This window comes from Saccostrea cucullata, unplaced genomic scaffold, assembly GCF_032062105.1.
Source record: "Saccostrea cucullata isolate Sc308-1 unplaced genomic scaffold, CSIRO_AGI_Scuc_v1 ctg5624, whole genome shotgun sequence".
Lineage (NCBI taxonomy): Eukaryota > Metazoa > Mollusca > Bivalvia > Ostreida > Ostreidae > Saccostrea > Saccostrea cuccullata.
In genome coordinates, this window is record NW_026939531.1 from 54,487 (window position 1) to 70,147 (window position 15,661).

The window sequence follows — 15,661 nt, forward strand, 5'->3', positions numbered from 1 at the left end:
ATACAAGAGAGAGAGAGAGAGAATGGAAATGACTAAAATTTTGTTTATTATACAAGAGAGAGAGGGAGAGAGAGAGAGAGAGAGAGAGAGAAAGAGAGAGTAGAAGAAGAAGAAGAAAATGAAGAAGAAGACGAAAAAAAGGAGAATAAAAAAGTGGCTTTATACAAGAGAGAGAGAAAGAGAGGGAGTTCTTACAACCAAGTTATGAAAGTTTTTTATGTACAAATATTATTTTGTAGTTGAATTTTCTTTTTACTCTATTTTCCCGTATTTAAGAGCAATGTTTACACTATCGTTTTATCCCATAAGTATATTTTAAAAAATAAAGGGAAAAAAATTTGTTGTACTGGTTTCTTACAACTTCAGTGTAAAACTGATCCATATTTTCTGACGAATTAAAATCATCAGCTTTGATTACAGAGACAGCTTTAAAATTTCTTATGCAAGTATGTTACATTTAATCAAAACTGATGGTGATTTTTTTCAAAGATTGAAGAGTTTATTTATTGTCTTTAGATAACGCAAAAATATTTCTAAAACTTCTTATGTTTCAGAGTTAAGCATTGGTTAGGATTTGAATGCAGTTCAACTGATGTTTGTGACTAAAGTCGACTTAAAATACCATTATGTCCTCAAAGGTTGCATATCTAAAGTTAGCAGAAATTCTGAGTTGATATTGTTCTTTTGCAATATAATGAAAAGAAAACCAAAACATAAAAGATAGACGCCAATTAAACTTAAATGCTTAATTGCTTTTAATTGGAGGGGGTAGCTTAATACCCTTTTATGTTTCTTAGTATTCTTGCCAGACAACTGAGCTTGTTTTTTGGTTAAAGCAGGCAAAACAAACAACATTATTGAAGTGAGAAAATGTCATTTATTGAAGTAAATGACGTAAAATTAGTAAAAACATATTTACAATGCAAGACAGGGGGTCAGAAAGGGGGACTTAAATATAAAATATTACATATCTTTATCACAATATTGCACAATCTGACCCCCAGCACCACCTTATAGAGAAACACCGACATTGTACGAACGAACGTAACCAAAAAAGGGATCACTCATGGCATTCACAGTTGTATTATCTAAATTTTGAATTTTATTGAGATATCAGTCGATAAAATCCCCACAAGATACCTCAAAGCTACCTCATGTGGTAGTCGCTACCGCGTTACTGTTCTTACAACGCTAGATTTAAATAAGCAATTTGTTAGAAGGACGGGAAGCATGGGTTTTATATCTCCCTTAATCAAGACAATGATTTTTTAACTAAAAAAATGTTGAATATTATCTGATTTTTTAGATCATATCTTTGCATTTTTTTAAAAACATTTTTAGGTGGGCATTGGATAGATCGAGATTATATGCTTTCTTTGAATATTTTCTTTGAAACTTTGTAAAATTTTCATTAACAATAGGCAATATAACAATATTAAAAGACAGAAAGCTTTTGCTAATTAATTTATGCAAACAAACAATAGACAGCTCTTTCTACATGTGTACATGCAAATAATAGAAATGGATTGATTGATTGATTGTATACTGTTTAACGTCCCTCTCGGAAGATTTAAAGATAAGACTAAACTATTTAGGATACCACAATGACAAATTCAGTATGAAATAATATTAAAAGGTTACTCACTTTACTATACCAAATGTGATAATGCTACGTCTGTGGACACTTAACTAAACCAACTTGATATTATTTACTTACATTCATTAATGATATTTTAAGAGTACATCTTCCTGTGCGATAAGTAAAGCCGATTTCATAGACACTTTAAAGGATTTGGTGTTGTGCTGTAAATGGCTAATTCTTAATAATGTTCATATTTAAACAATAAATACTACAATTTTTCATGGAGAAAAAAAACTATCCTTGTAGCCATAACAAGGATACGCCTTTGAAGGAATATTTATTTTACCAAATAAGACTGGAATGCTTCAAAGATTAAAATATAGACATCGAAATATCTTCTGTCATTTTTAGAACTTAAATAAGCAGAATATAAGATAGTGATATATAAAGATACAATGAATCAAACTTTCAAATCAAATCTCGTTTTCCTATTTTGAAAAAAAAATGTTCATAAAAGTTATGTGCAATAACCAAGCGGGTCAGTTTGTCCAATAAGGCAATTAAAAAGACATTTTTCTAATCATACTGTTTGCTGATCTCCACTTTTTCTGTGAAGCAAAAAAAACATTAACAAATGCTTAATCATTTTAAAACAGGAATCCCTGCAAAATATCAACCTTCTTGTCAAATACTAATATATTAATTACTCAAACTTTCTGTATTCTAGTTAATGTGTTAATATTTTATTAGTCTTCTTAAATAATGATTCGAATTGAAACCTTTGTTATTGTAATATTTAGATAGCTATGATAATTTTTTAAACATTATAAAACTTCTGTAATTTTTATGAAGATATTATCGTCTTTTTATCTTATTGTTTGGAACATCCTCCTTATTTTTTTCCACATCCTTTCTCATCCGAGATGACAACATACTAAATAAAATAAAGTCTGATTTCATTATCATTTTGATGACAGACTCTGATATTCTTTCTTCTTTACTCTTCCTTCTTCCGTTTCTTTTTCCCACATTCACTTGCTATTTTTTCTTTATTTTTCTTTATGAATGAAAGTTAAAAGACATTCTGTGTTAAATTTTACCATTTTCATTTCCCCCCTATTTTCTTGCTTTATTTCTGCTATTTTTATATCATATTTTGTATTAATTGATGATTTTGAAAGAAATAAACAAAACTGGTTTAGACCAGTTGCGTGCAAGTTAATATATTTTTGGAAAGAATTTAAATTGCTATATATTAACTAATTCAAATAACCAATGTTATACATGTAGAATAAAGAAAGGAAAAGTTTCATTAAATTAAGGTGACGAAGGATGTCTGTTCACATGACTCGGTTTAATTGCATCATAATCTCTGAAAAAATATGTGCAAAACAAGATTGAAACCACTGTACTTGTATATCTTTTTTACTGTTTGAGTTCATAATTTATTAAAAAAATGTCTAAAAGGATTCACACTTTTTTGCAAATATCATCACATTACGGAATAGTTTGATCCTCTGTTCTGTTTCCCCACACTGCGCGCCAAAGGAGTCTTTGACGTTATAGTGCATCTCTTTGTACAGTAAGATTATACACGGTAAAACACAGGAAGTGTATTATCATAGAAATGGTTCATGACACGTGTTTCTCATACTCATGTCTTGTTTAACTATGTCCAGTGAAAAATTGAACTCAGTTTCACCAATCAATATTTTATTACAGTAAATCAAACACATGACGATCTGGCATTAAAATTCAATATTTTCAAATATTAAATTATAGGATTTTTCCATCTTCAGATACCATGTGACGAAAGAATCTTGCTCTTTTCGAATTTTTAACCCTATTCGTACTCTGAATATTTTAAAAGACATCGCTGACAGATTCTTTATCTAATGTTGAAAAAAATATACGGAGTGAGTTATGGGTCCAGAAACATGGAGAATCAAAACTCCACTAGGACACTGTGGGACAAATAATTTGTCATTCAATATCACAAAAATAAGTCTAAAAACCTATTTATGTGTCTGCTTAAAGGTATCTGGGGCATACTAAATTAGACATGTACAAAGTCTTTAAAAAAATGAGGGACATATTTTTCAGCTTTTTTGAAGGTCCTTCTTACCCAAAAATGACTTAATTTGAATTTATATCGTTGGGGATCCAAGACAAGCTATATACATGATTATGCAATACCAGTGTTCGTACTAATCGAGGTATAGTGTACTACATGTACCACATAATATTGAACAAGAGTCTGTTTTTAAGCTATATCAACATTTCTAAGTTTTTTAATTTGATACGAATAAAAGAACATTCGGTGAACATTTTTAAGATATACATGGAATAATCCTTCACGTCTCCCTAAATCGTCGCGGTAAAGATCTTAAATCCAAGCTTCGCGAAGTGAACAATTCACTACGAATGGAATGGTATACATGTAACTAGATATAAATAACAAACAATTATATGATTGTTATGATATTAAAATTTGCATAATATGCCATAAGGTATTTCTGTTACAAATACGTGTATTTCAATAACTGCATTTTGACGAATGACTATGGGTACACGAAGTGTGTTTTTAAATTCATCTACAAAATGGCCCATTTCCTTTCTTTGAACATTGATGGTAGTGCTTAGATTATATTATAGCAGAAGTAAAATAAATTTCTTCCTGGTCAAAGAAAAGATTTTTTAAAAGAACATGAAATAGGCGTAGATACAGATGGTGTGTGCGTTATGAAGTTGTCATTATCTTTAAAAAAAAATACATCCTTTCAGCTTCTAAAAAGGAAGTAAATTAAAAAAAAATATTTCAGTGGCTAAAATTAAACAAGGAATGAAAAAAAAATTGATATTAAAACAATTTACGATCCGACAGATGTACATGAAGTAGCTTGCTCTTTACAATTGCATTTAATCAAGTATGAGATTTAATGTTAGTAATCCATGGTTATTATACGTTTGGATTAATATCCTACCTTTTGCTTTTTGTTATGGTAGGTATCCCTTTCCAACAATCAACTCAAATCTTCTAAATAGTAATTTACAAAGCAGCAACTTTTGGAAATATCTCTTTTTATTATTATATTCTATCAAGAGGAATAAAAATAAATGAAATTCACACATTAAAAAAGGTCATACATCCATACACATGAGTTTATGATGTTTGCGTATCATTTTGTTTAATAAATTAACAAAATTATCGCATAAACAGAACAACATATGCAAAATATGGCTCTTTTTTGTAAACAATGCTACAATGTAAAAGGATTTTTAACAATGAATAAAATTAGTATACTTAATATTCTTCATACAAAGATCAAAAGTTTTATGTTATGTATTTTTTTGCCATAAATTAATGTTTTGTTATTTTCCAAAGACCAACTTGTAAATATTAGGAGTACAATAGTGAGCAAAAGTTCCACATTTAAATATCGATCTTACTCTGGGTCTGCTGACAAAACAATTGAAGGAAATTTCGATCAAGGGTATACAAATTGCATGCACACAGATGCTGGAAGGCAAGAAGCCTGGTTACAAATTGATCTTGGAGGCATCTTCAATTTGAAAAGCGTTAAAATATGGTACAGGCAGGACATAAATAGTAAGATATTTTCATATATTTTCTTTGTTCCAAGTTAAAGGTTAAAGGGGAAACAACACCTACCCTTTAATGCACATTAAACAGTTCTGAGTCTATATTATTTTATTGTCTGCAGTATGAGTAACCTTTTCTCTGAATTAAATTCAGATTAATACAAATATACAGTACATTACTTAATTTGTAATCAATTGACGTATTGTTTACATTTCAAAAGGGCAAGATAAATTAATTGAATAAGTTTTTTACTTGTATTTTCTCTAAGAAAGTAAACAACACTGATTTCTTTTCATGGATACTGTGCTGTGCTTGAACATTTTTTTCCTCATGGTATATATGCCATGTATCAAATATCGAAAATAAGTAGATATTCTCACTATTAACGCGGGTATGTTAAGGCAGCACATGGATCAAAAATCGGCGAATTAACACTTTTTGATAATTTTGTAATACTAATAAATCGGAAAAGTTAAGAATAAAACTTTTGCTATAATTATGCATTCTATACACTTCAATGGAATTTATACCACAGTAAGCACTTCACCATGACGTCACCACGTGGTGTCAATAATTAGAAAATATGCCTTAATGAAAAAGTGAAAAGATCAACACTACCTCGGGGATATTAAGTTTTGATTTGTAATAATAGTTATGTAAAAACATCTCTGTAACATAAAAAGTGCTGCTAGAATCCTATTTTCCTATCACAGAAATAATTATTAAACATTTTCGAAACAAACCTTCCCAAAATTTTTTAATTTTGTTCATAACATCGAAAAAAAAATGCATCAATTCCCGTAATCCATACGATTCTAGCAGCACTTTCCAATAGAATAAGAATCTTTAATGGAAACAAAAATAAAGATTAAAGGTATGCAGCGTAGTGTTGAACTTTTGCATTTTTTTTTGTTACAAACGGCAGAGGAAAGGCTGATCGGCAAGTAAACACCCTCCCTGGTTTAATTTTACGAAGAAAGTGAAGAATTATATTACCGTACCTTATTTATAAGCTTTATTCCCATATGAATCACACATGATATTCCTTCTGAATGCTTTTAAGCTCCGATTTCTAGTGTTTGTTTACATAAATTCTCGTTACGTTTCACTTTCACTCTGCTACTACATGATCAACAGTCATGACGTCACGGGTTTGGTATGTAACCCCTGTGATAACTACAGAGGCCCAGTAATGACAAATTTCTGTTTATATTATGCCTATATATATTTTAATTAATTTTTAAGACCTCAAATAAATCTTAGATATCGATTTTAAGGAAATTGTTAACTCTAAACCTCACGTCATATTGCTTACTATGACGTCATAGCATATAGGCAAGTAGAATATTTGGATGTTACCTTAACCTACCTGCGAACATCTTAATTCAAAAGAAGGTTCTTAACGTCCAAAACATTTTGCACCGCTGTTAAATGTTTTAAGAATATCCTTTTTCCTGTTTCCTGTTTCGACTGTTGATCAACAGTTTTGCTTGAGAATTAAACTGAAAAAGAAATTTAAACATTTGCTTTATTGGGATAATCGTGATAAAACAATTTGTGCAAATACACGTACGCTGCTGAATACATATTGTAATAGAACTATTTTCAATAGTGCGGGCTTTACGAAGCATTGGAATTTTTTAAGAGTTTCATGTTTCATATCGTTTTCGTCGATGTTATGTGTGTGGTTATATTCTGCTTTGATTTTAGTTGATTTAAAATAGTATAGTGAATTGGAATTGTAAGAATTAACGTGCGTGAAATCGCTTGACGATGTATTTGTATCAATGTTTCTACATATAGTTGGCGATAAACGTACTGTTTGTTCAAAACTAAAAGAATGTATAAAAATACACATGTGCATCATTTTAACTATTCCAAGACTTAATTTTGAAATTATGAAAATAATGCTTTCTAAATAGAAAATATGTGGGAATTTCTTGAGATATTCTTTATTAGAATTAAAATCGTAACATATCTTGAGGTCTGGACTGTTAATTTTAATTACTCTATATGGCATAATATACCATCGTCTTCCACCTTCCTCAAATAATTTATTTTCTCCACGAATTAGTCTACTCTGCTCTGTTTTTTGCAAAATCAAAACAAAATGTTTGTTGTAATTGAGCATTTATTGTAATGCCAAACAAATTAACCAAATATGTGTAAAAGTTACATATGACCATATTTGAATATATCCTTTATAAGGATATTAATATACATAAGGAAAAGATACAAATATGACTAGAAGAATTTACAAAAAAGATGGGAGAACAAACACGCCATATGGCATGTTGTTTTAAATCACAATCATGTACACTCTAGCCATTAAAATGAATAGCCAAGAGGAAAAAAAATAAATATGTACTAATTTCAGATCAGACAGTTTACTCGCGCAATTAAAGCCCACTTTCATTTTTTTAAATACTTTGATTTTCTTTTACAATCTGTCCACAACCAAAATATGCCACTTTCACTGCACATAATGTTTGCACGTATACGGTATTAGTAGATATATATTGTCGCCGGCTGAAAAAAGGGCACTCGTGAACAAGTACTTGTACACTACTCTCAAAGATCATATTGACGGGTGTGCTTAAATATTGTTTGGTAGTTTTACTAATGTAATATTTGTGTAAGACACACAGATGTGTCTTGTATGATATCTAATTGTAAGTCATATGTAGCTTGTACATATTGAATGACAATATATGAACATGGAAATGATTCCATACAAATATCATTTATCATAATTTTGCTATTTCTGATATTATTATTTTTAAGGAATCATCCGATATTTCTTTGTAAGGCTTTTATCGCCAATTGAAGCCCCGTCCTAAGATTTTGGGGTTTTAATTTGAATCTCAGGCAAAAACAGGCAAAAAAAGACAGACAGACAAACAGACAGGCAAACGCACTGGGCATAAAATGTATATCTCCAGATCTTTGATTACGAGGGCATGGAAAACACTTATCTTGGTTCATATTGTCGCAGATAGTGAACGTATGTCAAGATTGTCGCTGACGACAAATTAACAGAACGACAATGTGTACAGCCACAGCCTTATATCCGATATCATAGTATAAAAAAAAAAATACATGCCTCCACAAGCTCATTAAAATCCTGCTCAATACTTTGTATTAAGTTCCCGAGAAATGAATCGAATTCTTTCTTAACACACCCGTATACTTTTACACATTTTTTTTTCTTTTTTTTTTAAATTTGCATTACTTATGACAAATCCTACCTATGTATTTATGTATTTTGATGTAACATTTATTAACCAGTTTGATTAAATTTTGAGAACCTGTAATCTTTCATTTAACTTTTCAATATGTTGAAACAGACTAGACAGGGAACAAAAACAAGGCTTTTACAATATTCCATAAATAATAACCTTCGGTGCATTAAGGCAATTAAAGGGAGAGAGATTAATTATTTTTCTTTTAATCTGCTTATGTGTATTTAAATACAATTTTATAAGATTGTTTTATGTGTTATTGACTTTTCTTTTCTTTTGAAGCATCAAATAAATTAATTAGTTCTTTTCAGGGGGAAAAGACCAAAACACGAAAAGACTCAAAGGAGTTTCCATTTTTGCGTCATATGAGCCAGTTGTGACGTCATACACATCAACAGTAGATAAGAGGTACCAATGTTATAAAGATCCAGGAAATGTGACTCTTGATACAGAACTTGAATTAAACTGTACACGTTTAGCGCAATATGTAACGATTTACAATGATCAGATGAATGACGAAAATGGTGTATTTCTGGAGATCTGTGAAGTGGAGATTTACGGTATGACTTGCTGTTTTTCAAAGTATACAAATCTAGGAGAACATCCTCAGTTCACTAGCTGACAAGACACCTAGGATCTATTTGGCAAAATTTAGTAGAAATAAGAAAAGTGCAAGTTTTTAATTCATAGAATAGCATTGATTGATTGATTGTATATTGTTTAGCGTCCCTATGGTCGGCACTCGGGGCCTTTAAGCAGTGAGGAATCTTTTTCGTGCCAGCACCTACTGCGACACGGGGCCTCAGTTTATGCGGTCTCATCCGAAGGGCCGGTGTAACGTTGAATATTGACCCGAGTTGAAAATTGACCCGGGGGTCATTTTTCAACGTTGAATATTGAACCGGGGTCATTTTTCAACGTTGAATATTGAGACTAAAAGTCGTTGAATTTATACCCGGGGTCATTTTTCAACAGCTTGATAATTTTTTTTCTTACACCTGATGACGTCAACAAGTTGAAAATTGACCCTGTTGAATATTGACCCCACTTCAAAGTTTGAACATTTTTTTTAGCTGGGAAGTTGTTTAACGGGATTTATCAGTATCACATTATTTATATTTTGGTTTTAATTTTTTCCCTTTTCAAGAATAAAAGAAATAAACATACAGTATCACCCCGTGTATATATGTACATTTTGATCAGTGCACGGTTTCAGTTATCTTTGCAGGGGCGTAGCAACAGGGGTCAGGGGCAGGGGAGCCTCCCCCCCCCACACACTTTTTTCTCAACTATAATGTTTGCTTGCTTTTTATTATAGACTCTCGGAAGAGGTAAAAAACTACAATAAACAAAACAAAAACAACACATTACTATGAGATACAAACACAAATTCTACACAATTTGCTTCAAGACAATGGAAATAATGGCGGGAAAATATTATAGCTGTAGATTGTTTACATTACATTCCGATCGTAAAAATAGCCTAATAAGTGAAATAGCCTACTTTGCAGTTAACAATAAGTAAATAAACATATATCTTTATCATTTATAATACATATGAAACTTACTCTGTAGTGGATCGAGCTTAACTATAAGAAAAATTGCTTGCAGTGTGCTGCACTTGCAGCCATGTGTGTTTACATTACTTTAGATTAACTCGTACATAAAATCATACACAGCGTTAGACAGTTCTTACATAAAATGGTTCCACTACATTCCCCGCTTGATTTCTACTGGAAATCATATATGAACAAAATGATACACAACATCTTGATATATGAAAACATCTAGCATTTACACACTAAACAAGTAAATCAACTCTGATACAGGTCTTGTATACAGCACTGGTTTCTCATGTTTAATAACACGTAGTGACACTTTTCGAATTCGTCCGTCCTCACTTTCAAAACACTGTTGTACGATGCCAAGTGGCCACTGTATCCTGGGGGTCTCTGCGTCCTTCATCAGTACAACGTCACCTTCTTTGAGACTTGGTCGTTCGCTATTCCATTTCTGACGCGCTTGAAGTGTGGTCAGGTATCTTTCTCTCCACTGTTTCCAGAACTGATCAGCCAAGACTTGTACTTGGCGCCATTGTGACTTGATCATATCTTTCACTCCAAAATGCTGGAATGGCTCGACGCGCTGACCTGTCTTTTGTGTTAGGATCATTGCCGGCGATAAAACTGTTGGAGAATCTGGATCCGTGGACACCACAGCAAGAGGGCGTGAATTCATGATTGCGCATACTTCAGCCATGAGGGTGCACAAGACCTCATGTGTAAGGCGAGGGACGTGGGACAGCATGGAATCAAGGATGCGGCGTGCGATTCCTATCATACGTTCCCAAGCACCGGCTATGTGTGATGAATGGGGCGCGTTAAACTTCCATACAGTACCGCTGTTAGAAATAGTGTGCTGGTCCATCTTCAACATTGATGACTCCTACGAAGTTAGTTCCCCTGTCCGATCTTAGCTCAACAACTGGTCCCCTGAGAGATACGAATCTGCGCAGTGCATTAATAAAAGAAGAAGAGCTTAGTTCTTCAATCACTTCAATATGGACTCCACGTGTAACAAGACATGAGAACATGACTGCCCAGCGTTTCGAATTTGCACTGCCTCCCCTTGTCTTTCTGGTTACTATGGTCCATGGTCCAAATACGTCGACCCCTACATAGCTAAACGATGGACTCGGTGTTAGGCGTTCTGTGGGTAGATCAGACATCTTCTGGTACTCTGTTTTACCTCGAAGTTTGCGACATGGTACACAACTGTGGAGCATAGAGCAGATTAAACGCTTGCCACCTGTGATCCAATAACCAGCTCGACGAATGGCTCCCTCTGTCAGGTGTCGACCCTGGTGGTAAATAGACTCATGGTAGTGTCTTACAAGTAGTGTGGCAATGTAATGTTTGCCTGGTATAAGAATAGGTGTTTTCTCTCCAGTGGGAAGGTTGGCTCTTCTCAGACGCCCACCAACTCGCAATAGTCCTTCCTCGTCAAGGATGGGAGAAAGAGGTAAGATACTACTATTCTTTGGCAATGGCTGGTTGCTGTATAAACAATTCAACTCCTTAGAATAAAATTCCTGTTGAATGGTTTTTAGAATGAATTGCTCTGCTTCTTTGTAAAGGGTTAGAGGATCTTTCAGAGAACTCCGTTTACTAAACCTTGCAGCCAGTCTATTTATGTTGGCTAGGGCTTTCACTAGAGAATGCCATGATGAAAATCTGGTGAAGCGTTCTGAACCAATACCCTCCATTTCTTTCACTTCTGTTTTGAATGAGCTTAACTTGAGTTCTTTGTCCTCATCTGGATTGATAAGATTGAACGATTCTTGATCTTTGAACTGTAGTAAAGGAGGTCCCTTAAGCCACATACTGTTTTCTATTTTGTGAGCTTCTTGGTACCGAGTTGCCTGGTCCGCTGGATTGTTTTCGGTTGCTACAAAGTTCCACTGACTAGGTGAAGTAGCTCGTCTGATTCGGTCCACTCTATTGGCCACGTAGACATGAAATCGACGACTTTCATTGAAAATGTAGCCTAGGACTACCCTGCCGTCCGTGTAGAAATAACATGCGTCTTTGGGTATGTTAAGGTGTTCTGCTACAAATTCTGCAATCTCAACTCCAAGTACTGCCGCGCATAGTTCTAGTCGTGGAATAGTATGACTGTGGTGTGGTGCTAATTTCGACTTGCCCATCACAAAACCATGATCTGATTCTCCATGTTTATCGTACAACTTGACATAAGTTGCTACTCCTATGGCCTCTTTGGATGCATCACAGAAAGTGTGTAGCTCCCTTTGGCATGCATGCTGAATGTTGGCATACATTCTGGGAATCTTAAGTGACTCTAGATGTGATAATGACATTCTCCACTTTTCCCATTCTGTGTGCAGGTTATCAGGTATAGGCTCGTCCCAATCCACTGTGCTGTTCATGGCCTTTTTTAACACCAGTCTGCCTCCTAGTATAACAGGTGCAATGAACCCTAAGGGGTCATATATGCTATTTACTGTAGATAGTATGCCTCTCCTTGTAAATGGTTTCACATCATCAAACAATTGGTAAGTAAATGCATCTTGTTTGATGTCCCATAATAGGCCTAGACTTCTTACAGGGTCACTGAAGTCCATGCTAAGTACATCTTCCGATAAGTCCTCGGTTGGGAAACTCTTCAACACTTCACTGCTGTTTGACCTGATTTTATGCAATCTTATATTTCCGTTCTGTTTCAACACATCCTGAGTCTTTTTCATGATTTCTATAGCTGACTCTGCATCTGGCAAGGATACTAAGGCATCGTCAACATAAAAATGTTTGTTTACAAGTTCACACACTTGATTGCACAATTCTGTTGAATGATGATCACAGGCGGATTTTCTCAATCCAAACGTGGCAACTGCGGAGGATGGTGAATTGCCAAACACGTGGACGCACATTCTAAATTCCACGAGTTCATTGTTAATGTCATTGTCTCGAAACCACAAGAAACGCAAAAAGTTCCTATCTTCCTCATGCACATAGAAGTTGAAAAACATCTGCTCGATGTCTGCTGTTACCGCGACCTTTTCCTTCCTGAACTTCAAGAGCACACCAATCAAACTGTTAGTCAAATCAGGGCCGGTCATCAAAACATCATTCAGCGACACACCTTTACACTTTGCTGACGAGTCAAACACAACTCTTATCTTGCTTTTCTTAGGGTGAAATACCCCAAATATGGGTAAGTACCACTTTTCTTCATTAGTTTTTAAAGGTGGAGCTGGCTCGGCGTGTCCATTTTGGAAAATCTTTTCCATGAATGCACAAAATTGTTTCTCTTTGTCTGGGTTCATTCTCAAGTTTGTTCGTAACTTCCTGGCCCGTTGCAGTGCTTGCTCATAGTTGTCTGGCAATACTTGTCGCTTGGACTTGAACGGCAAGGGTGCACTCCAGTTTCCACTCTCACTTTTCCTAAAGCCACTGTTCATGACACTGAGGAACTCCTTATCTTCAATCGAGAAACCAATTTTGTCATCACTGCTTGTCTGTATGAAAACATTCTCTCCAAATTCAAAATCTGACTTTGGTCTGGTGTGAGTCTTCAGCTTAAAATCATTTGGGCATGGCTGTAGTATTGACGGACGTCCATTACTCAAGACGTGAACTTTGTTGGTTGTGATTGTTTCAGGTCTGTGGGCAGCTCCTAAACATGTCTCGCCAATGACAACCCAACCAAACCTCAGTTTCTGAGCATACGGTGCATAATTGTGTCCAATTCTCTGGTCCAACACATGATGAGCTGCTATCATGTCTCTACCAATAAGCAGTAAAATGGGTGCGTCTTGACCATATGGCGGAATTTCATCAGCTATATCCCTGAGGTGTTCATGATACCTTGCTACTTCTGGTGTGGGGATTTCCTCTCGCATGTTGGGAATCTGGTTGCACTCTATAAGGGTTGGCAATGATAGTCTTGTGCTGCCATCTAGAGACTCGATTATGTACCCTGAGGTCTGTCGTCCAGTTGTGGATATGTAGCCTGAACATGATGATAATACATACTCGATCTCGTGAGCATTCTCGTTGAAGTAGTCAAAAAACTCGGACCTCGCCAGTGACCTGTTACTTTGGTCGTCAATGAGAACATAGGCTATCAGACTCCGTTCTGGATGTTGTTCCGGATATATATTCACTAGGACTGTCTTTGCACAGGACTTTCCTTTGAATCCTTCACGTCTACAAACCTGGGTGCAGCTTGCTCTCACACTTGGATTAGTTGCATCATTAGTCGTTCTGCGTAGCTCTTCCCCGCTGTGAACCTGTGAAGTACTTCTCTCTTCATGCATAGCAGTACAGTGTCTATTGGAGTTGCATACGTTACATGATACATGTTCTTGACAGTCACGAGCTGAATGCTTGCCATTGCAGCATTTGAAACACAAGCCATACTGTCTAATGAGGGATTTCTTTTCAGCGATCGGTTTACTGTTAAATGTTCTGCAGTCACTAAGCAGGTGTTTATCAGTTTCATGTAACGGACACTTGCTAGGCTTCTTTGGTGTTAGCTTTGTCTTAATGGTGGTAACATTGCCCCTCACTGGTGTAAACTTGTCTCTGTTTTCAAATGAAGGTGAAGTTCCCTTGTCAAATGCAAAGCTTGGATCATTCATTCTAATGCTCATCTCCTTCAAGAACTTCGTGAAAACGGCAAAAGGTGGGTAGAGAACATCGTGTTCTACCTTATGCTTCAGTGCCCTGTCCGTCCACTTTGACTGTAGAAATCCTGGCAGTTTGGATACAAATGAATTTACGCCAAAGGAGGAGTCGTAATATGCCAGTAGGGTTTTGTACTTAGGATTTTCCTTCACTGACTCTACTTCAGAGGCTATGTCAGATAGTTCATACATCTTTTTGGCATCCTTTGTACTTATTTTTGGGAACTTTGCTATCTTTTCCTTCAATATTGCTTCTATCAATTCTGGGGAGCCATAGCGCTCATCAAGTCTCTCCCAGATTCTGGTGATTCCTTTCAATGGGTCAGTAGGATGTGACGCGCGGAGTCGCATCGCATGTTGCTTGGAATCTGCTCCAAGGTACTTTATGAGAAGATCCAACTCTTCCATGGGGGTGACACTCAAGTCTTTCATAATGATAGAAAAACTGCCTTTCCACATAAGGTAGTTTTCTGGTCTGTCATTGAAGGCAGATAGTCTCGATAACAACAGTTCTTTTTTAACGAGAAACTTGGTAAGTTCCGTGCCGACCCAGGGAGAGTGGTTGTTACAATCTGGTTCACGTTGCATAACACTGTGATCATTTGGTGGGGCGTTTCCTCCATTTCCATGATTTTCAATTGGCAATTCGTAGTCTCTTCCTGCGTATGTGCTATGAAATTTTGGCGCAATTGGTGGCTCATAATCTCGTGCATATCTGTCAGTATTGCGTTTTTCATAGCGTTCATTAGTTTGAGGGTTCGCATTTTCTCTCATTACAGGATCTTGTTCTTGAACAGATAAGTCTCTATATGAAGGTTGCCTATATTTGTCTGACATGAATGTAAATGTTTCATGTTTGTATTTATCAAAGGGATTTGGGGTTCTTTCACTTGAAGCTTGTTCATGGTTGGATAATTCAGATCGCATACTGCTTTGCTCCACCACATAGTCTCGGGTTCTCTTGCGCTTTTCACTTGTCAATGTACGTACACTATGCTCGGAATGATTTGACTTGATGCTCATTTCTT

The 15,661-nt window shown here is 35.2% G+C and overlaps 1 protein-coding gene across 2 annotated transcripts in view; it reads left to right on the forward strand.

Annotated features, from left to right (window-relative positions):
- The window catches only part of LOC134253143 (protein draper-like), a 42,499-nt gene that overhangs the window by 15,623 nt on the left and 11,215 nt on the right, over positions 1-15,661 (forward strand). Inside the window, exons 1-3 of one of the 2 annotated variants that reach the window (XM_062735654.1) lie at positions 4,399-4,584; positions 4,968-5,192; positions 8,740-8,988. In XM_062735654.1, coding sequence (XP_062591638.1) covers positions 4,512-4,584; positions 4,968-5,192; positions 8,740-8,988 — 547 coding nt within the window. In that variant the 5' untranslated portion in view covers positions 4,399-4,511. Of the gene's footprint in view, positions 1-4,398; positions 4,585-4,967; positions 5,193-8,739; positions 8,989-15,661 lie in introns of those variants that run through there. The other variant, XM_062735653.1, reaches the window with a different exon arrangement.